Here is a 20,685-nt window from a genome sequence, read left to right as displayed (position 1 = left end):
GCACGTAGAGTCGATGCAGTTGAAAGTAACGCGACCAAGTGGCGAGAGTAAATGCGTTTTAAAAGGCGCTCCAAAAGAGAAAAGCATTTTTCCATGCATGTTCCTGCAAGTACAATCAAATTTAATTACGTAACGCGATGCGTGAGTCATCTCGACTATTCCAAGTCAATTATAGATAATGCTATCAATTTCTTCATATTATGCATCCGCTTTTTCTCTAAATTTCACCTCTTTTCTTGCAAACGTAACGCTGAAAGCGGAAATCTGGCTGCTTTCACTACCTGAAAAATAATAACAGGTTATCTCGTTGTACATCGTTTCGAGGAAAATAACTTTATTTATTCTCTTATTACCAGTAAGCAAACTTATCGTTATTTGCGTTCGCTTCTGACGGAGGAAAAACGTACGCAAAGAACGTAACAAACGTCGATGAAAAATACGAACACGTTGTATAGGATATAAATTGTGTGTTGGAATCCGATACAAGCGATTGAGAGTTGAAAAATGCAATTTGTGTAAAAGTGTCGTGGAAAAATATCAGATGTTGCAACTAGGTGTATTTCGATGCACATGTATACATATCAAACATGCACAGTTGTACGCGTGATAGCTTAAATATCTCCACTTTGGCGACATTTCCTCTCCTCGATCGCGTTGGAAGTTTGTTTGTTGAATTCTCGATAAAAAGTATATTGTTATAGTATATTTTGGAACGTATGCAGGTGTGTGCGTGTGTTGTGTACGAGACGATATGCGTAGAATCGTGAAAATGTAAGAGAATGGAAAGACGGAGACGACAAATATGTTAACGTTAACGTAAGAGTACTGTGGCGTGTGAAAAGAGAGTTTTGCGTTTCGTCCCGGGACTACCGGAGGACTCGTCAGTAAGGCTATGCCCGGTAGTCCCTGCCTTAGACGTAGAGGGAGTCTCGCTAGGTGCGGTATTTGTATCAATCGCTCGTATATTCGACCGCTAGCGAGATAGACAGACTCGTTGTCGTCGTAGCCCTCTAGTGTCGGCGGTTGGTACCAGCGGATCGCCGGGGAGGTGTTGCGCCGCGTTGATGGCTCGACCTGTCGGCGTCCTGTTGATACCGATCCGCCACATAGTTACTAATAAAAATATCTCAACTAATAAATTTACAATTTGGAAAAATATACGCCACAGTACTTAGGAACGTAATAGCAGGCAAATCGCAGGAGACTGACTGCTTTTCTGGATAATGGCGGCACTAGAAAACAAAGTGTCCTTAAGATTCGCGCTAAGAACTAGTTTTCGTTTGCTAGATCACGATCTGCGTGATCAGAAACGAATAGTATCGTTGAGATAGAACTGCGTGGACAATCTTGGGCAATTTTCGGCAATCTTGGACAATCTTGGACAATCGTTGACAATCATCATCGAGGTGGAGAACTCGCGAAAAAGTTGATGCCACTTTTAAACCGAATTCCATTGAATTTCATTGGCCGGAATGATGTTTGCGTCCCTGCGAATCATCTCTTAATAATTAATTGGCGGAATTGGAATTGCGGAAAACATTTGAACGGTTGTTCATGTAATATCGCTTCGGCCATCATCGGTTTATCGGCGAGAAAGCGAGTCTCAGGATCTCACGTATTCCAAGTATAGCGACTGTATCGTACAAACAGAAAATGACAATCATATTCGATTGCGGAGCTACGCCGAATATTGAAATTTTCCAATTCTAGAACGTAAATTTCTTTGACCTGTCGTGTGTAAGTAAGTAAGTACCTGTCGTCGATCGATAACGTCGACCGTATTATTCTTCCCATCGAATGTTTTCCTTCGTCCACTTTGTCGTGTTGTTTGTCGCTTCTTCCATTTTTCACCTATATTCCCTTCTCTTTATTTCTTCCATCCTTCTTCCTAAAAATTCCACCTTCACCGTTCCGATTTTACACAGTACAACGGCTGTGAACCGTTTAAAAGGTGAAACGATCGTACCCCCCTTTTCGATGCAGACGAAAGCGTGATAATACCGTAGGGTGACTGTAAGACTGAGGAACTGTCGCGAGTGTATTGCTACTTATCGTTAGATACGATACAATACGATACGATATACTAGTAACGGTTGAAAAGAAACGGGACCTCGTGGTAGGCATGTACCGAAGATCGACTGCATCGAAATCTAACGCGAGCAATTCGCCGTTTACGATCAATTACGATGTTCCCATTGTCATTATTGTTATCATTGTATTCTGTAATTTTCTATGTGTAAATGCGAATACACGCAACGAGTAACGTGCTCAATAGATTTCCTATCGAGATTAGGTGTCGAACGCGATCGATCATTCTCCGTGATATCTTTCGCAACTGACTTCCTTTCTCGACTAACTTTAGTCCGTTCTTCGATCGTCCGTTCTCGTTATTAAGTATGTATATTTCGTGTATCTCTTTCGAAGGATGTACTATAATAAAAACGATGCTACTTGATTTAATGTATCTTCCACCTTGTTTACGTCGTTTCGGATATTACAGGTTAACAAGAGGCACGAACAAAGTAATCGTTAATGAAACGAAACGCGAAATTTGTGAATGAAACATTGAATAGCGAAGAGCTACTGGGCTACAGCAGGAGGGATAACCGGTGAAACGCTGGACATGCAGCTTCGCTTCCCTAACCAAGATTCACGTATCACGAAACAGTGCGCGAGTGTGTCGTACGTTTGATGAAACGAGTATCTGAACGAATAACCTTATCGTATTAATTATAAGGAACAACAGCGACAATAACAGAAAGGATGAATCAGTTGGTAGACTACGCGGAACCCTGCACATCGAACAGTGGAACATGTAGGTTATGCCTTCGCGTAGAAAATCGTTTAATATCGATATTTGACGACGGAGAAACCTCGAAACAGTTGCGTTCTCGCATTCGAGATTGCTGCCCCATAAGGGTAAGTAGTTTCCCCATACCTTTTACGTTACAATTTTTATTCTTTCTTTCTTCACCGCTTCATCGATCACTGCTTTTTTCTTCTTCTTTTTCATTTCTCGTCCTTTTACATGTTTGATACACGATGCTTTTATACGTAATTACATATATATATACACATGGTACGCTTTTACGACGCACTATTCGTCTATAGCTTTTTTATATATATGCATATATTTGGATTAGCTGTTCGAAGACGACAGACTGCCAAAGACGATTTGTCGCGAATGCGAAGGGAAGATAGCCGTTACATTCGAATTTCGCGAACAATGCAGAAGATCGGACCGCGTCTTGAGATTACGATACGAATCGTGCCGCGCAAACAAATCACTTTCTATAAATGAATCCAATTGGAAAATCGGTTCGGTAAGTAAGATTAATATACTTAATCAATATTGTGTAAGTTTAATACAAGTTATTTTTGGAAACTCTGGGAAAGCACCGATTAAAAAATTACTTGGTAATTATATAGAAAGCGGATTTTAATGCTTTTCTAATGTGTCGCGATTGCAGGATCGCAGCATTGCAAAGCATGCGTATACTACGAGACCCGAAACGACCGACTCGAAAGCGCAAAGTACATTCGAAGAAAAACAGGAGGAAAATTCGAATTCAACGCATCTTTGGCGAAAATCGGAAATCGTATGTGGCGAAGATGCAAAAACAGATGGAAAGACGATGGCGACATTGTCACGATGTCAGCGTGTCGAACGATGTCACGCTGAAGAAGGAAAAAGCGAAAACAACGAGGAAAATCGCGTGTCGAAAGAAAGCGGTGGCGATGGCGATGGCGGTGGCTGTAACGTGTTTAACGTGCAAAGTAACGGTGATACTGCGATGCCCATGGCGACGCAAGTACGGTATCTATGCGACATTTGCAGTAAAACGTTTGCCTCGAAATCTGGACTGCGATTTCACTTGAAATCGCACAATGCCGTAAAGTCTTATCCCTGTCGATACTGTGGCAAAAGATTCGTGATTCCCAGTTACACGAAGAGACACGAGAAAATTCACGCGGGTGACAAACGGTTCATCTGTCAGTTTTGTAGCGCGACGTTCGCCTCTTCGAACGGTTTAAAATATCACTTGAGACTGCATTCCGGCGAGGCAAATTATCATTGTGAAATTTGTGGCAAGTCTTTTTATCGACACAAATATTTAAAGGAACACGTATTTACTCACACGGGAGAAAAACCATATGTTTGTAAGGCATGTGGTGCTTCCTATGCAAGTTCTGGCAGCTTGTTCGTTCATAAGAAACGATGTAAGAATAAGTAAAAGATATAAGTAAAATAAATAATATATATATAATGTATAATATATTATATATATATTACACGTGTGTATAAAAGAACGATAATCTGTGACCCGACCCCACTGAATTTCATCGGGATCGGTACCGCATTCCGACACTATGATTCAAATTCTTGGGCGTTCCGATGATGATGATAATGATAATGATGTATATTAAAGAGCAAATTCGTTTCTTTCGCATTGATACAAAGGGAAGGGGGATTTCACAACTTGCGCAAGATAGTAGCGTAAGATGCACAATGGTTAAAGTAGTAAAGATGTAAACACCAGAGGAAAAAGTAATTTATTTATTTCGTACAAGGGAATAATTAACTGTTATCGTATCGAAATAACAGTTTTCTAGAACGCTAGATGGCGATGTCTGGTTTGACTTGCGATTATTTTCGTAGACGATTATACATATAGGGGTATATAAACGTTGAAATAGCTGGAACGAAGAATATTTTCCAAGGGACAAAGTCGCGAATAATAACGGCGATAATAATTAAAGAGGTAGCGTACCCGGGCGATCTATCGTTTAAGTTCGAGTATGTGGACCGCTTACGAGCAAACGAGCAGCTGCGATGCGACGATTAACAAAAGTCTTTGGTATGGAAAAAAAGGTGGTTCGATATCGAATCGAATCGAATCGAATCAAGTAAAACGCTATCGAGATCGACAATCAGAGTTTCTGCGTAAAGACATTTCCGATGATGCGATCGACATCCATCGATTGGTGTCCGATCGAAACCACGTAAGACCTAGGGAATATTTGCCGTTGAGGTTGGCGTGTTGACATCGACTAAACCACCACCCACCGCGATAGTTTCTCGCGCAATGAGTCGTGCTAGCGTCCATGTCTCGATCTTTCGCGCTGAATGACATACCGTTCTGATAGGAGAGAGCGTCAGTTGCGTTTCCGGAATACCCGTAGACATCTAACCTGTAACCGGTCTCCTCAGATTCGACTCTGAACGACTGATATTCCGCGCGCCAACGTTCTCCGTAAATGTCCAACATGTCGATTCGAAGGCTGGTGCAGTTGTTACCGTGATTGGTCAGCCTGTGAAGGATTTCGTTGCCGATCCAATACTCACTAACCGGAGAGCCGAACCCGACCGAATAATCGTTCCAGTTTCGATCAAAGTCGAGAGTCCCATCGATACGACGCGCTATTACCATCCAACCTCCGCGACAAAACACCAACATCGGTCTGCCTCCTTTGCCTGCTTCCGAAAGTCGCAGCCCGTCCATAGGTTCGTTCGCGGTCGTTTGTTCGCAATCGCCCGTCAAATTCTTCCCAATTAAATGATACCGATCCTCCAGGTGTTCGAAACTCGAGAACAACGAGTTGTCGGACGACAACGACGACGACGATGACGAGATGGTGGTAGTAGTTGTGGTTGTGCTTGTGGTTATGGTATCCGACGCGATACTCGACAAGTATCTCTGAAAATCAGTCGTCGAATGGATACCGTTTAATCGATCGATCGCCTCTTGTTGCTTGTCGCTCCTCTCTTGAAGCTTAGACGCGCTTACGCTTAACGCTTGCACGGTGCGACGTAAATTGCTTAGCTCTTCCCTGGTTAACGAAAGTTCAGCCGCTTTTCGAGCGGCATTTACATCGAGTCGTGTCAATTCTCTCCTCGCGAACGAGTTGTTCGTTTCCATAACGTCCTCGAGAGTTCGTAACGAGTCGATCAGTCGTGAGCCAAGCGATTCGTTCACTTTCTTCGTGAAAAATCCGTTCTCGGTAATATTTGAAATTTTGCGGGACAATTCAACGTGACCCTTTTCCAAGCTTTTTATTCGTTTGCTCAAACTCGTCCATTCTTGATTCTCGTACGTGGCGATACGCTTTTCCAACGACGCTCGTCTCCGAGCCGACAACAAAATTTTACGCTCCAGACTCTTTAAACGATCGTCCAGCCGCGTTCGATGCCCCTCCTCCTTCCTTTTCCAATATCCATGTTTTCTCGCGAACCTGCGCCGAGGGGATCGTACACTGTACGACGCGGCAGCTGTAGTCTCACGATCGCTATCCCTTGTAACCATTCCACTAAAATACGACGATACCGCTGCCGCCGTTGTTCTCGTCTTCCTTTCCGCTTCTTCTTCTCCTGGTCCTCCTCCGTTACGTTGAGTCACCGAATTTGCCACATTAGCGGAAAACGATTCGCATCTAAGAGACTTTACCTCAATTTGCATGGAATTCAACTGAAATTCAAATTATATCGTGTTATTAAACGTTACTATTAATTAGTTTCGTGTTATTACCGCGTAACGTAGTTCTACACGCTTCAATAGTATTCGTTCTAGAGTAGACGAAAATCTGTCAGGAATTTGCGGAGAATCGCATAGAGGAAAAGAGGCGACAGCGAGAGGCAGGATATAGGAGAAGATATAGGAAATAAAAGAGACTGAAAGAAAGGGACCGATGAAAATGAACCCAATAGCCAAGCAAAACAAAGACGAAAGTTTTGAAGAGCAGCTGCAGAACGATGCAACGATCTGCCACTGAAATCGATTTGGATTGGCTGGCGCACGAAGCGGCTGGAAACAGCAGGTGTTTCGGTTTGTCGGCATTCTACGTGCACGATGGACGCGATATATGTATAATACTTACGTACATCGAATTACAGAGTTTCTGCAGCTGTCTTAAAAGGAGGTAACTAAGTGTATGTATATGAGTACTTACAGCGCACAACCATTTGCGATCAGGGATACGACGAGAAAGGGGTGGGGTTGGTAGGAAGGGAAGAAGATGGCGAGAGAAAAAGGAAGAGAAAAAAGGAAAGGAAAGGAAGAGAAAGAGTGGCAGATGCGCGTGCGATCGATCGGGCACGAGCAGGTGGCCACGCGGCGAACGCAAGAATGAACAGGATGGCAGAATGGAAAAAGAGAGAAAAAGAAAAATGTAAAGCTCGGGAGAAAGTGGAAGTGGAAAGGAGAAGGATGAAAAAAAGGGGACGCGGCAACGTTACCTGACTGGCAATGTCGGCGCAGGTGCGAAACAACAGACTAAAGCGTTCCTTCATCGCAGCGATATCAACGCGAATCGTTCCGAGAATCGCTTCGATTTTGGCGATTCTGCCGCCGAGATTTCCAATTCCTCTTCCAACCGCAGCTACGTCTCCCTTCAACAGAGATAGCTCGCCTTTCATTCTCGATCTCTCGGCAAGTTCTTCGCTCGCGTTTCTTGTACGAAGAACTTGGGCAACTTCGCCTTGAAGTTCGGTCACCGCGCTTCCTAGCCATCTCACTCGCAACCTTTCGTTTTTCGCCTCGTTCCCGTTACCGCCACGTAGAGAGATCACTTCCTTTCTGAGAACGAGAACACACCACCACCAGAGCAGAGATCCTGCTCGTTAATTGGAAATCGACCAGCTATGGAGCGCACGATGCAACAACAACAAACCAACAAACATTTTCTTTTACCTCAGTTGTTTGATTTCGTTCTTTAGAACGAACAACTCTGTATTTTTCTCGATCGCACGCTTCAAGCTTGCCTCGAGAGCGTTGTAATCCTGTTGTCGATGATCGAGAAGAGCGTTTACTTGTTCCCGTAGCGACCTGATAGCATCGGAAACATTTTCATCGCCGCAAATTTCTTTCCGGGTAACAATCGCAACCAACGTTACGCACAACAGCCAATCTTTCCTATTCATAATTCGACTGATCGCGTTATTAGCATCGAACGTGAAACAGCATCGGCCAACTACAAGGATCTCTTTCGTTATTAGATATGACCTGCGGATCGGCGCGACGATAATTTTTTTTCTTTTGCGATCGTCAAACGTCGAACGTAACCGACTCGACCACCAAAACCTCACTGGCTTAACCGACAGCCGCCCTACCAGTTTTATATCGTCCTTCCGATGAAAGGTTGGGGGTAGAGAGCACAAGGAGCAGGTGTCCGCTTGCTAACGCAGTCAACGTGCTCCATGGCCATGCATTGTCTCGTGCCTGCAAGCTGTGCCGCCTTCGTCACACCGTTACCGATCCTTTACCACTCCACATTCTTCGGTTCGTCGAAATCTTCACGAATCATTAACGGCGTTCCACTCATCGATTAAGAAATTATATTTCCACATGGCCATACGTTGCGAGTCAATTTCATTACCGCGCGTCGAATTTCGTCGTAAGACGGTTAATGAAAACAGGAAGAGTAAATCGAGTCAGAGAAAACTTGTATATATACGTTTCCTTTGGTGTCCGTTTTTATGTACGTAAATCAGAGGATAATAGTTTATTTAAAATACAACTGTTACCCTGATAGAATCTAAAATTTGTATACTTTTACTGGAAATATGCACGATCCCGCACTTACGCACTTTTCAGTTGCGGTTTCGAGTCTAGTATTACATATGTATATTACAAACACCGATGTGATTCAATGCATCGTCACTCTCACGTGTCATCTCTACTTTGATCGAACAATCAGTTTCCAAAGCTACAAGCATTTCTTTTGATTCGTCAAGAGCCTAACGTAATCCTCGAATGTAATCTTTCAATTGCTACATCCTTCAACTCGCACCATCTATCGTCATATTCTCGATATCCGTTGCGCTTTATCGGAAGACGCTAAGGGCAAGGATGTTAATAGACGATCGAACAATATAACTTTGCCGACGAAAAAATATATATCCTACTTAATGGAACACGGTCGTTACCGTGGTGGAGCACACACCCACCTCCTTTTAATAAATTACGATAACATATATATATATATTATATATATATTATATATAACTGTTATATATTATAACTATATATATTATATATATATTATATATATTATAACTGTTGGCACATAACGTGAATTTCGATAAAATTTTTATATATATACTGTTTCACCGTTTTTTATATACGAGTATATCCTTACCTATGGTAAAATTCTATGTACAGAAATAATAAAAATACATCATTTCAAAATTTCACGATCTCTATGCTAACACGCGATAGTATTAAATAAAATGGCACTCTCTTTCGTTTCTATGATGAATCGATCACGCACACACAGTCGTACACGCACACGCATAACAACTTTTTCTTTTTCATAATCATTCTACTCAAGTTCGATCGCACATTGACATCGTGTGTATTGTGGCAAAATCGTGCTTTGTTACGAATTAAATTTTTAAGTTTGTGCGGATCCATAAGTTCCTGTCGGTGGTCGATACAGTTTCGGAAATGTCAGGATCTGCAAGCTATTGAACGCGTATTTCCGAATTCCGATATTTTTCCACGTGTTTTCCCGTCGACATCCTTCGCTGCAATTAGAAACAGGTATTCTCAGTGGTACTGTTTTCCGTTTATGTATTATTAGGAAACAATAGTTACTGCTATCTAGTTGAAATTTCATATTCGATAGAAGAAATTAACCTTCGCATACAGTCGAGCGCTCTGATGTATTCGTGTTCGGCCAGATGATATTCGGCAGTCAAGATGTTCACTTGCTCCAGTGTTACCGACATCCCGGTGCGATCCTTCGCGCTTTTGCAGCTGGTAAACCTCAAACCGCGCATTCTTCGACAAATTTGTGAGGATAATTGTAACACCTCCACGTTCTTGTTTACTTTGGCCTGGACACTTGTCTTTAGATTCGTCATCAGTTCTGCTAACGTTTGGCCGAGCGGCGATCTTGCGCCAACTAATGGATTAAAACGATAAAACATAGAGAAAAGGTGATTAAACGAAAAGTATGTGAGGATGTAAGCGAATCGAACACCACTATACATTTAGATACTAAGATATTTAAAAAAACGAATAGAAGAATCTTACGTCGTTTTGACGACGTTTCCGTTGGCAAATTCAGCTTCTTGAAACGCAAATAATACTCGTTCAGTCTTTCGAAATTATCCATATTGCTTTTTTCCTGTGGTTTCGTGGTTCCGAGACTCTCCGCCAGGGAAGCCATTTCGTTAATACCGACGTTAAAGAAGACCGGGGTAACATTGAAGGAAATCGTTTGCCTAGAAGAAGGAACCAACGGCAGCAGAGAATAGATCGCATCCGGCACAGGAAGTACCACTGTTAGTGCTGTTCGAGAACCGAGTACTCTTGGTAGTGGTTGTTGAAACGGAGCGTTACAATTTCCCTCGAACCTGAAACGTTTGTGCCACTATTTATTGTTGCAGAATATATTTATTTGCTTTTATGTATGCGGGATTCGTCAATATCCGATTGTCATGAACAGCTTGAATTAATACCGAAACACAGACGGCAATACTAACCTCGGTTCGATTCCACACCTAGTCAGCGTGAAAGTTACGGTATGCATATCTTCTACCGCTACAGTCATATCTCCCCACATATCTATCTCGTCTCCGTAATAACTGACAAGTCCCTCGAACGAGACCAAAGGACCAAGGGTGGTCAAGATTAGAAGAAACATGGGATCGGGTCTTTGGCACCAAAGCTTTGCCATCAATCCCGATACCAAGCTAGTCAACTGAAATCACGATTCCAGATTATTACATGTATCGTTATCCAACTGTTAAGAAACTGTTAAGTGAAAGAATCACCGAGTGATGAAGTGATCGAGGGAAGCGTAATTAATCAAGTGAAGAGTAGTAGAGGCAAAAAGAAGGATATAAAAAACTTACTGCTTGACTAAAGCATACGTCTCGCCTGTACCGAACGTTACAAGCGCGTTGAGCCATTTTCGGATCCTCTTGCACTCTAAATACCGAATGCGTCAATCGAGCAGTTTTCAGCAATCCATCCATAGCTTGGCGTAATTTTTTCATACTCGGCCTGAGCTCGCTAGTCCAATCGACGATTGAGGCAAAATCTAAGCCTTCGGTGAATTTGTTCCTTTGTCCCGAATTGCTTTTAATCATTCGCGTCATCGAGTCGACAGCTTGGCACACTTTAAAACAAAAACAATACTGTGTTTACTCGTATACACGAACCAAGAATAAAATTACCGATTTATCAATCGATACTTTTCTAATTTGTTTGTTCTTTTCTTTCTGTTATACATTTTCTTAGACTAGATTTAAATATTTAAAAAAAAAAACCTGATTTCTACATCTGCAAATACGTAAATATAGTAAGGATAACGAATCGTGGTTCTCACGCAATAGAAACACTAGTTAAACGATAGGAATCAAAGTTGCGAAGGATTATCGACGATCTAGTTTTTTACCTTCTTTGGCTTTAGAAAAGGCTGGTATCTTCTCCGAACCTGGACTCGGTTGTTGTCGAAAATTCGAACGATTTTCCACAGATGCATCGAGTAACTTGCTCGATTCGTCGTTATTCTTAATGTCGTTTTTTGGTTGAATCGTCACAACATGAACAGTTTTGCTACGATTAGTCGGAGCGCATCCTTTCAAGCTATGCGATCTGCCTACGATATTTTTATTCCGCAGTCGTACAGCCGGACTACTACATCTTCCACAAAGAAACTTAACTTTCGAGACTAAACACATTACACTCGCCTCGATATTTAATTGGGTCAGATCCCACGGCTCGGGTTCGTCAGTAGGTTTGTAATAATTAGCAGACGGTGAATTGCACATCTTTTGAGTATCTAGGAACCGTTTGCATGGATCAATGTCGCCTTTGATATCCGCCTCTCGTTCCTCGTTGTCCTCGCATTTGCTAGCATTTGTAGCCAAGATAGTATCGCTAACGACGGGATTGTTCCCACTGTCGTTGATGTCATCGGCATCGTCGTTGACGTTTTCACTGGTCGACGTTTCTGCGCAAGTTTCGATAATTTCCGAATTTTTAGCATCGTTTTCGACATCTGGAAAAATAACAAAATTTTCTTCGTCTTTTCCATCGGTAACGTTATCTTGATTAGTGGTGTTAACGTGATGGTTCACATGAACGTGTTCCTTTTTCGAGGGAAACGAGGCCGTATAACCGTTTTTCTCGTTCTCTTTTGTCCACAGATCTCTCACACATTCCGGAGTATCGGGTGTAACGAAATCGTCAAAGTCCGGACTTTTCAAGTCAAAGTTCAACTGTTGCGTAATTCTCTTAAAAGGAGACAATGATTGGTTCGTTTTAAAGTCTAAATTCAGAGAGTTTTCGTTCGAAGTTTCATGAACCTTGGCTACTTTGTATTCCTCTAAAAAAGTTAATGCTTCTTCGACCAAGCCAGGATCCCATAGACTGAGCAAAATTCTGGTCTTTGTGATCATATCTTCGCAAATTGGTAACATTCCACTGGTTTGTTTGTCTTTCGCGAGTTTCATCAAAGCACGCATAGCGTCGACAACGTCTCGCCGGAGTTGCTTAATTGCTTGAATAGCATCGTGTGCCATCGTTATCTTCGATGTTCCTTGATACAACTGATTGCCACGCGTTGGCGATTCTTTTAGCGCTTGCAGCAACCTGTCAAACGGTATACAGTTAACGATATGAGGATATATTCTACATATTTACCTAATCATCTATCGATCTATCCATTCTCTGATCCACTCGTCCTTCGATTCTATTCACACTGTTCAAACTCTATAGTTTATATATAAGTTACCTAATGAGTCCGCCGTTTTTACTTTTATGCGAATGCGCAGTGAATGCTCCGACAGTGATAAAGTCATAAAATCCGCATCTGTTTAATGTATCGTTATGCACCCACATTCTTTGAAGGTGTAAGTTGACAGGTGCAAATTCAAGCGTCCTATCGTTTCTGCGCGACGATCGCTTGAAATAACTTCCTAGGGATGTTATTATTTCAACGATTAGTGAGGCGCACGAGGTAGGGCGTTTCATATGGTAAACGTTTTCGTTTACCTTTGAACGCGGCCAAATTCTCTTTAGCTTGTGAATAAAGATGTAAAAGATGAAGATGGCGATCAAGCAATTCGATTTGCTTTGTATGCCAGGGCTCTCGTAGTTCACCCATGCCGGCTACTTCTTGCAGCAGTTCTTTCTCTTCTTGAATCCAAATTGCACTGTAGAAATGGAAAAAATGTTTTCTATGTTATCTACTTGATTCGTGAAGCAAGCTTACGCGAAACAAAATGTTACAGTAAACGAGGAATACTCACAGTAAATGCTGTGGGAATTGGAAACAAAGTTTACTCTCTGCCATGATTTCGTGTACACAAATATCGCCGCCTAAACCAGAGTGAAACCTGAAACGACGATGCACGCGATTCCAGAGAAATGTGACGAAAGGAGAGAAGAGAGAAAGAAAGAAAGAAAAGATACACGCGAATTTAATTTATTATTAAAATTGTACCTGTATGTTTGTATGTATGGATTAGCAAAGAGAAGCTTGAGTTGTCCTTGATGCGGCAACTTGATTTTGGTTCCCAATCTAGGTGGTAGTGATTGTGATCGTCTGTGCGAAAGTACCTAAAAAAAATCAACATACACACACACCGGAATGAAAAAAACAAAAGGAGCGACTATAGAACATGACAAATCTGGCGATGACAGGAAAATAATTGGCGATAGGTCGATGTTTACCTGATGATTCATTCCGCAAGAAGGTTCCTTGGATGGGGTACTTTCTGTACTGTTCCCTCTGTCTTCCGCTTCCAAATTCCACACGTTGATCGTCAAAAAGCCAACAGTTGTTGTTTTTGCCGACTTCAAAGGTATCCTCAATCTAAAAACGTTCGATCACTAGTCAGAGAGGCGATAGAATGAGAAAATTGGTAAGGAAATCGAGGGACGGGTAAAAAGGTCTGTTCGGAATTTTAGTTGGCCGTCCGCTTATGGCACGGACAGGCCCATTTCCCTCATTAGGAAATTCTAAATTACCGGTCCTCCCAGAGCAGTAAACGTAATGACTCGAGGCCAGGAAGAACCCAGGCAAGGATCAGCCGGAAGGGCACGCGGCAATTAAGCTTCAACCATCGGACAGTACACACAGCACGACAAAGTCCCAATATAGTTCAACTATAAGCAACGAAGAATACACACAGGACGACGCATGAAACAATTAAAGTTGAAACGGGAAGCATTCACTGAAGAATTAGCTGATGCTCAAGCGTTACTTGATAATTACGAGGAAGGAGGGGCAGTAACCTTCCTTAAATACCGTTTGAACGATTTAGAAACAGAATATGCCACATATAGTACAAATCAGAGCGAACTAGACGATATAGACGAGGGTCAAGCACGAAATGAACGCATGGCCATAAAGAATAAATTCTTGCAATGCAAAGCAGACATTGCGGACTTAATTGAGAGAGTTACGAGACCGAACAGACAACCAACTGACGGAAATATGATGAACACACCGAGCACATCATATGCAGGTCTAGTCGCGAATGAAGCTGCTTTACCTAAAATTCAAATACCTACATTTTCAGGAGCCTACGAAGATTGGCCCGGGTTCGCGGATCAATTCCGTTGCACGGTTCACGATAATTCCCGAATCAATGACTGTAAGAAATTAATATATCTCCGCTCTTGCCTAACGCAGGAAGCGGCTGATGCAATAGCATCGTTGTCAAATACAGCTCGTAACTACCCAATCGCCTGGGAAATTTTAGAGAGACTATACAACCAGCCTGCCAAGATCGTATACAATCATTTAAAAGCATTATTCGAGGTATCTCCTCTACAACGTCTAAACAAGCTACAGCTTGGAACTGCAGGGTATGCCGTAAAAAACACCACACTCTTCCACATGCTGATAGCGAGAACTCAAGACAACCAACTCAGACTAATTTAGCATGTCGATCATCAGGAATGTCACCGGATATCATTTTATCCACAGCGGTCATAAATATCAAGGATCAAACCGGGAAACCGCAAAGATGCAGAGTCCTGTTGGACTCCTGCTCTCAGGCACATTTCCTGACAACCAATGCATGTAAACGACTAGGATTAACCACCAAAAGAGTCAATATACCTCTCTGTGGTGCGAACCATATGACATCGCACATCAATCGAACGACTCGAACCAAGGTTCATTCACGAATTAGCGACTATACAGCAGACTTAACGTTTCTGCTGGTCGACAACGTTATACAAGCAATGCCATCAGAAAACATTGATCGAAATAGGTTAGAGCTACCAGATAAGATTCCATTAGCCTATCCACAGTTCCACCGAGCAGCTGAGGTAGACAGTCTCATTGGAGCACAACTGTTTTGGGACTTCCTTTGCGAAGGAAGAGTCGATCAAGCAGACAAAAACATGCAGTTGCGAAATACAGCATTAGGTTGAATCGTCACAGGTGATACAGGCACAAGGAAGCAACCATCAAAAGCAACTTGCAATGCGACACTGAAGACTCTTCACGAAGAAGTGAACAAATTCTGGAATGTGGAAGAAGTCTCGTCAAATAAAAGTTTATCTCCAAAGAAACAATCAACTATTACAGTAGTTCCTTCCTGGAGTCAGGCACAAAGCTCTAATAGTAGTAATAATGCAAAAACGACTACTGATATAACAAAAGGAAAAACGAAAAGGAAAAAAGTTAAACAACATTGTAATAACAATATTGCTAATGGGAATGATGGTAGTAGTAGTCGGTCAAATTACCTAGGTGTATCTTGAATCGCGTTCAACGTCACGATCGCGCTTCCAATCGGTGTCGCCGTTTGACTCACGCGTTCCCTGACATCGTAAGCGGTTATCCTCACTTTGGTTTCCGTGGTTAGCCCGTCGCTAGCTCGGAAACTGACAGTCGTTAGAAAGCCGGGATTGCTGCTTCGCTGTGTGTGTTTATGTGTGAGAGAGAGAGGGAGAGATTGTTATGAAAACTAAGCAATATAACACACTGGAATGAGTTTGTTTAGAAATTTACCTCTACTACTTCTGTTCGCGCATATTTAATCCAAGTTTTTGAACTTTTCACTTGCACATCTACCTCTAGAACCGGATTAGGTGGTCGACCGTGACCGTCGCAAAGGAGGTTGTCGCATGCCAACGATATCTCGCATATCGGTATTTCGGCAGGATCTGAAACAAGGGTCAAGTCCGATGACAGCTTCGAAACAACTAGAATAATAAATACCTATTAGGAAGGATAGAGTAAGAGAAAAACGAAGATGGCGGACCTGTCGAAATTCCACGTTGCAAGCGTAACATTTGGATGTCGGTGTCGTGTTTGTGCCCACTGAACGCTTCTATGCGTTGCTGCAACGCCAATAACTGACTTCGCATACATTCGTAGCTGGCAAGCTGAAGGGCTTGCAACCAACTGTCCCTCTCCTCGGCCGAATTTGCACCTAACGCTTGGAATAAACCTCCGTCGAATACTGAAATCAATCTTTTCTTACTATATTGCTGCTCATTGGTCAGACGTTACAGGCGTCGTTTCTTGAAAAACCAAATGTGCTTACCTATACTGAATCCATACGGGATCTGATTGCTCGGTTGTTCCATGCGAACAAAACATTGTTCCAGTATTATCACACCTAAAGGCTCCGACCATTGCTCCCGTGATTTGAAATAAAACAATAGGTTTCCCCGTAATCTGCACCATCTCTCCAAACTTACTATGCAACAGAGAAGAGCGACAACTCCGTGTTAGTCTGTTAGCGTGTTTTCATCTGTGATGAAAACAGGTATTTCGTCCAAAGTTGCTTTCTTCTGTCTTTAGGAAGAAAGAAACGGGCTAGAAAAGGATATATATGTATGTACAATAAAATAGAAAGGGAACAGAGAATGAGTCATAAGTAGTGAGTTGAAGATATTCGACAAAGTTACATTTACGCATCCAGGTAAATACATATACGATATACATGTACATACACATAGGTCACAGAGGTAAATAAATGGGAAGGGATGAGCGGAGATCACACGACAGGCTGTGGCTGATTGTCTACGCTATTGTTTTACGGAGATACGATTTCCAGGCATTCGTCAGACAAGGCAACTATGCGATACACTAGTAGAGTAAAGAACATACATTTGTAGAACTAAGAAAGCTAAGAATGCATGCGATCTATAACAATATAGGTAGAATAATAAGGTTTATGTGACGCGGACGCGGAATCGTGCTATTCCATCGAGAGATTAAGGTGAAAAAATTAAGGGAAAATGTTAAAGGAAGACACGCGTACGAGTAAATATGGTATGCAGTAAAAGTAGAGTAGCACCGTGCCCGATAGGAATGGCGGTTGGATATGGCGTGATCGAGGAAAAGAATATAAGTATCGATAAACGTGACAAAAGGACGAACGAGATCTCGATCGACAGAAATCAATTTGATTTGATTCGATTGGACTGAAGTTAGCGCGTAACGAGAAGCGTGTTAATCGCGATTGATCGAGTTAAGACAGTGTGAAGGAGAAAATTTTGGATGAAAAACAAAAAAAACTCCAATATACCTTTACTCGTACTGGCTGTAACGCAACTGAGGTCTCGTAGTGTCTTATGTGTTTTTCCCTTTTGATATTTGTTGTCAGATTTTTTACCTGTACCTGCAAATTATACGTAGCTACAGGTAGCTTAATTAACGTGCTCTAATATCTGAACGCAGTCGGACGTGGCTGTACACTAAGCGGTACGTTTTCGTCTTTTCATTCCTTGATACAAGCTGTTTTATTCGTCTCGCTTCGAGTCATAAAGGCGATCGTATACGTCATACAGTATATACAATATATACAGTATACATACTACAAGCTACAGTCGAAGATCGAACGCTACCTTCTTCCCACCCGTCTTCCCTTGCCCCTCTCTCACTATCCAATTTTGTTTTCTCCTTTTTCTTATCACGTCTGTTGCAATACGCGTTGTCACTTGTTACCGCTCTCGAGTCGATCTCAGCCAGAAAAACAAGGAACATTTTCGAATATGTTATATCGCGGTAGCTTTGTTTAGCGAACATAAGCGATTCGATCGAGTCGCAGCGAGACGGTTTCAATCCATGAACGATCGTGCACACGTCCGACAGGAGATTCTTCCATCGATCGTCAGTCACAATTTCCAAGCATGCTCGATTCGCAGAAATCAGTTTTTAAAACAAAAAATAGAAAAAGAAAATAAAAATATAATTGACAAGTCCACAAACTTGAAAATAGAAAGTACAATAAATCTACGGATGTTAAGTATAAAATGCAACATACTATATGTATAAATATATATAAAAATATGCATATGTGTATATGAATACACAATATATATGTATACATACGTATATACACACATACATATACAAACACAGAATATTCAAGTAGCTACGCGACATACCGAATTCGTTAATTGCCATTTAATGCAGGTATAAAATCACGATTTTGACTTTATTATGACATCTTGTAAGATGTTCTGGTACCGTGGATAATAGTATTCTAACACATAACAGTATCTTTCAATCATCTTTTTTCAAACTATTTATTGAAATTAGATGCATATTGTATTAAAATCTAGTATGCGCCATCAGAATGACACACCGTATCAAAATTGTGTTATTATTATTATTGTTGTTGTTGTTGTCATATCTGTTAATAAGGTAGCGATATTTGTATTAAAATGTATTAATATCGAATAATTTTCATACTCGTCCAGTAGGTGATATTTTAATCAAATCATTAAACAGCCACGGTAAATCTTTGCAACAACAGCAATAACAGCAAGGATAATATCAAAAGGATAAACAAAGGAATAACAATGTAAATGAAACAATGTTTCGCTCTTAGTACGTGTACATGTGTAAATAGGAATACATATGTATTCGATTCGGGATGTTTCGTAGCTTCGACGTGTGTAAGTATGTAATATACGAAAGGTTTTTTAAATGCTTATGCATTCGAAAGGTTTACACGAGAGCTCGACAAATTCTTCGTACTCGGCGGAAAAGGGAGACAAATAGCTTGAAACGGATAGCGATATTTGACGCTTGACGATTCGTTGATACTTGGGAAATTATTAAAAGAGAAGAAAAAATGGTATGATCGTTTGGCTTATACAGACGGCGGTGACGTCAGCGTTGAAGTCAGCGGCGAAGGTGAGGGCAGCAATGGCAATAGCCGCGTAAATCGGTGACTGTAAACGGGCGTCTTATGCTATACACGCGAGCATTGTACGAATCTCACAAAACTGAAAAATCTCACCAACTGATAATATATGTACGTGATGCGCGAATCGTATCCTTTTGGAAAACAGATGAGAGGTTGGCTCTATATTAAATACAAGACGAAGAATTTGCGTATCACGTGAGTTTATTTTCAATGATCAAATATACAACTTAGATAAGGAAAGAACATGCGTTGATTGGAGCATTTAAAATTACATGTACAACGTACAATTGAATCGATGAAAAAATAGGCGACAAATACGCTAATATTATTTCTATTTGTCAAGGACTAAATCTGATCACTCACTCTCAGTTCTGCGAAAGAAGCCTTCTTGACGTTCGCGTACATACAATATACCCTCCTTCTCGAATTTCTGTGAAGGTTGCGTAGCCAGGGTCAACAATTCTTGCTTGTTAAACCGCATCGCGGAAGGCACCCGTCTACCCGTGGGTAACTTCCACGTTATCTGCGATCACGTACTCTTCTTTCTTGTTATCTATCAAGAATAAACATTTAATGACACGTGTATCGCATCTCTTTCTTTCACGGTGTTACGTCAAATTTCCAAAGTAAAAAACGAAACGAAACGGAACGGAACATGGAACGAAATGGAAACGAAACGCGGAATAGAACGTAGAACAGTGGAATAAAACGAAATGGAAAACAGTCATCTAATTCTTATTCCTAATTCTACTGAACGCGAACGAATATAAAGATCGATCTCTGAAATCTATAACCTATATTGTCCCATACACACCTTGTACTTTTTTCTCATCTTTTTCCATGTTTCTCCTTCTCCCCAACCCCCAACCCCTAACCCCCCTTCATATAATTGCACTCCACGCTTGCATTTCTTTTTCTTTTAATGTCATTATTTTCACTATCTCCGCAACAGCATGCATTTTGGGAGAAGATATGTTATTTATCGAATCGTTTAATCTATCAAATAAGTAATGAGAAGTAGATAATTTTGATCACTGGGGACGTAAAAACGAAAGTGCAGAACAAAGATAACAAGCGATGGAACCGCAAGCAGATATATTGTACCGCATCTTCGTGTAGGTAGTATGCTCTAATATCCTCTCGAAAATTATTCTCAAATAATCCATCAGTTTCTCCTCGCCGTAATTCGCCTTGTCGGACGTATATCGTGTTCCTAGTACCAAAATCACTAGTGAGACAACTAATATCACGCTAATCAGATTTCAAATATATCGCGTTGCGATGGCTATTTTCATGCTAATATGAAAATAAAAAAACATGCTTGCAAGAAAATGTGAATGCACCAGTAATCTATCCAAAGATCAAAGCTATTGGATCAAAATAACTATCGAACGAATGTGAAATGAATGTGTACCGTATTTCGCATCTCGAAACATACGACGTACGACGTATGACACCTATCAACGACTATCAGACAAAGGAGCAAGTGGTCGCGGCCATACTGTCGTTTGCTTCGTTCGATCTCGGTATCTTTCGTGTATTAACGA

At 41.4% G+C, this 20,685-nt stretch overlaps 4 protein-coding genes across 7 annotated transcripts; 2 read left to right on the top strand and 2 right to left on the bottom strand.

Annotated features, from left to right (window-relative positions):
• Positions 1–1,148: 1,148 nt before the first annotated feature.
• LOC117211685 (zinc finger protein 14-like) lies at positions 1,149–4,268 on the top strand. Its single transcript, XM_033455841.1, has 3 exons — positions 1,149–2,919; positions 3,144–3,323; positions 3,471–4,268. The coding sequence occupies exons 1-3, from the start codon at positions 2,764–2,766 to the stop codon at positions 4,233–4,235; spliced, it is 1,101 nt and encodes a 366-aa protein (XP_033311732.1). The 5' UTR covers positions 1,149–2,763; the 3' UTR covers positions 4,236–4,268.
• A 367-nt stretch (positions 4,269–4,635) lies between these two features.
• LOC117211628 (protein scabrous-like) lies at positions 4,636–9,006 on the bottom strand. The gene is made up of 3 exons (XM_033455726.1): positions 7,689–9,006; positions 7,235–7,574; positions 4,636–6,467 (listed from the first exon to the last, which is right to left on the bottom strand). The coding sequence occupies exons 1-3, from the start codon at positions 7,916–7,918 to the stop codon at positions 4,917–4,919; spliced, it is 2,121 nt and encodes a 706-aa protein (XP_033311617.1). The 5' UTR covers positions 7,919–9,006; the 3' UTR covers positions 4,636–4,916.
• Positions 9,007–9,096: 90 nt separating this feature from the next.
• Positions 9,097–20,669, bottom strand: LOC117211617 (inositol polyphosphate-4-phosphatase type I A). Of its 4 annotated transcripts, XM_033455691.1 has the most exons (19): positions 20,553–20,669; positions 19,953–20,351; positions 19,502–19,691; positions 17,510–17,602; positions 16,520–16,675; positions 16,235–16,435; positions 15,982–16,136; positions 15,717–15,889; positions 13,686–13,827; positions 13,456–13,571; positions 13,262–13,348; positions 13,005–13,165; positions 12,745–12,928; positions 11,404–12,602; positions 10,859–11,124; positions 10,487–10,704; positions 10,035–10,357; positions 9,636–9,903; positions 9,097–9,523 (listed from the first exon to the last, which is right to left on the bottom strand). In XM_033455691.1, exons 3-19 carry the CDS (start codon positions 19,617–19,619, stop codon positions 9,391–9,393), a joined length of 3,993 nt encoding a protein of 1,330 aa, XP_033311582.1. In that variant the 5' UTR covers positions 19,620–19,691; positions 19,953–20,351; positions 20,553–20,669; the 3' UTR covers positions 9,097–9,390. The 4 variants fall into 4 exon arrangements, with proteins under 4 accessions (XP_033311582.1, XP_033311583.1, XP_033311584.1 ...); XM_033455692.1 differs by lacking the exon at positions 17,510–17,602; XM_033455693.1 differs by lacking the exons at positions 17,510–17,602; positions 19,953–20,351 and having other exon boundaries at positions 16,520–16,671; positions 20,553–20,647.
• LOC117211625 lies at positions 14,910–15,520 on the top strand. Its single transcript, XM_033455724.1, has one exon. It carries the CDS (start codon positions 14,919–14,921, stop codon positions 15,396–15,398), a length of 480 nt encoding a protein of 159 aa, XP_033311615.1. The 5' UTR covers positions 14,910–14,918; the 3' UTR covers positions 15,399–15,520.
• Positions 20,670–20,685: the final 16 nt, after the last annotated feature.

This window comes from Bombus bifarius, unplaced genomic scaffold (genome assembly GCF_011952205.1).
Source record: "Bombus bifarius isolate JDL3187 unplaced genomic scaffold, Bbif_JDL3187 scf7180000008240, whole genome shotgun sequence".
Classification (NCBI taxonomy): domain Eukaryota; kingdom Metazoa; phylum Arthropoda; class Insecta; order Hymenoptera; family Apidae; genus Bombus; species Bombus bifarius.
The sequence above is the reverse complement of the archived record's forward strand: the minus strand, read 5'-3'. Positions and strand labels throughout refer to the sequence as shown.

Excerpts from the sequence above, each read along its gene's own strand:
- LOC117211625 (XM_033455724.1), top strand. The coding sequence starts at position 14,919 with ATGTCACCGGATATCATTTTATCCACAGCGGTCATAAATATCAAGGAT.
- LOC117211685 (XM_033455841.1), top strand. The coding sequence starts at position 2,764 with ATGAATCAGTTGGTAGACTACGCGGAACCCTGCACATCGAACAGTGGA. Across the intron at positions 2,920-3,143 it reads GAGATTGCTGCCCCATAAGG|CTGTTCGAAGACGACAGACT; the intron begins GTAAGTAGTTTC and ends TATTTGGATTAG. Across the intron at positions 3,324-3,470 it reads CCAATTGGAAAATCGGTTCG|GATCGCAGCATTGCAAAGCA; the intron begins GTAAGTAAGATT and ends TCGCGATTGCAG.
- LOC117211617 (XM_033455691.1), bottom strand. The coding sequence starts at position 19,619 with ATGCGGTTTAACAAGCAAGAATTGTTGACCCTGGCTACGCAACCTTCA. Across the intron at positions 16,436-16,519 it reads CCCGTATGGATTCAGTATAG|TATTCGACGGAGGTTTATTC; the intron begins GTAAGCACATTT and ends GATTGATTTCAG. Across the intron at positions 11,125-11,403 it reads CTTTTCTAAAGCCAAAGAAG|TGTGCCAAGCTGTCGACTCG; the intron begins GTAAAAAACTAG and ends TTTGTTTTAAAG.
- LOC117211628 (XM_033455726.1), bottom strand. The coding sequence starts at position 7,918 with ATGAATAGGAAAGATTGGCTGTTGTGCGTAACGTTGGTTGCGATTGTT. Across the intron at positions 7,575-7,688 it reads AACGAAATCAAACAACTGAG|AAAGGAAGTGATCTCTCTAC; the intron begins GTAAAAGAAAAT and ends TCTCGTTCTCAG. Across the intron at positions 6,468-7,234 it reads GCGCCGACATTGCCAGTCAG|TTGAATTCCATGCAAATTGA; the intron begins GTAACGTTGCCG and ends TTTGAATTTCAG.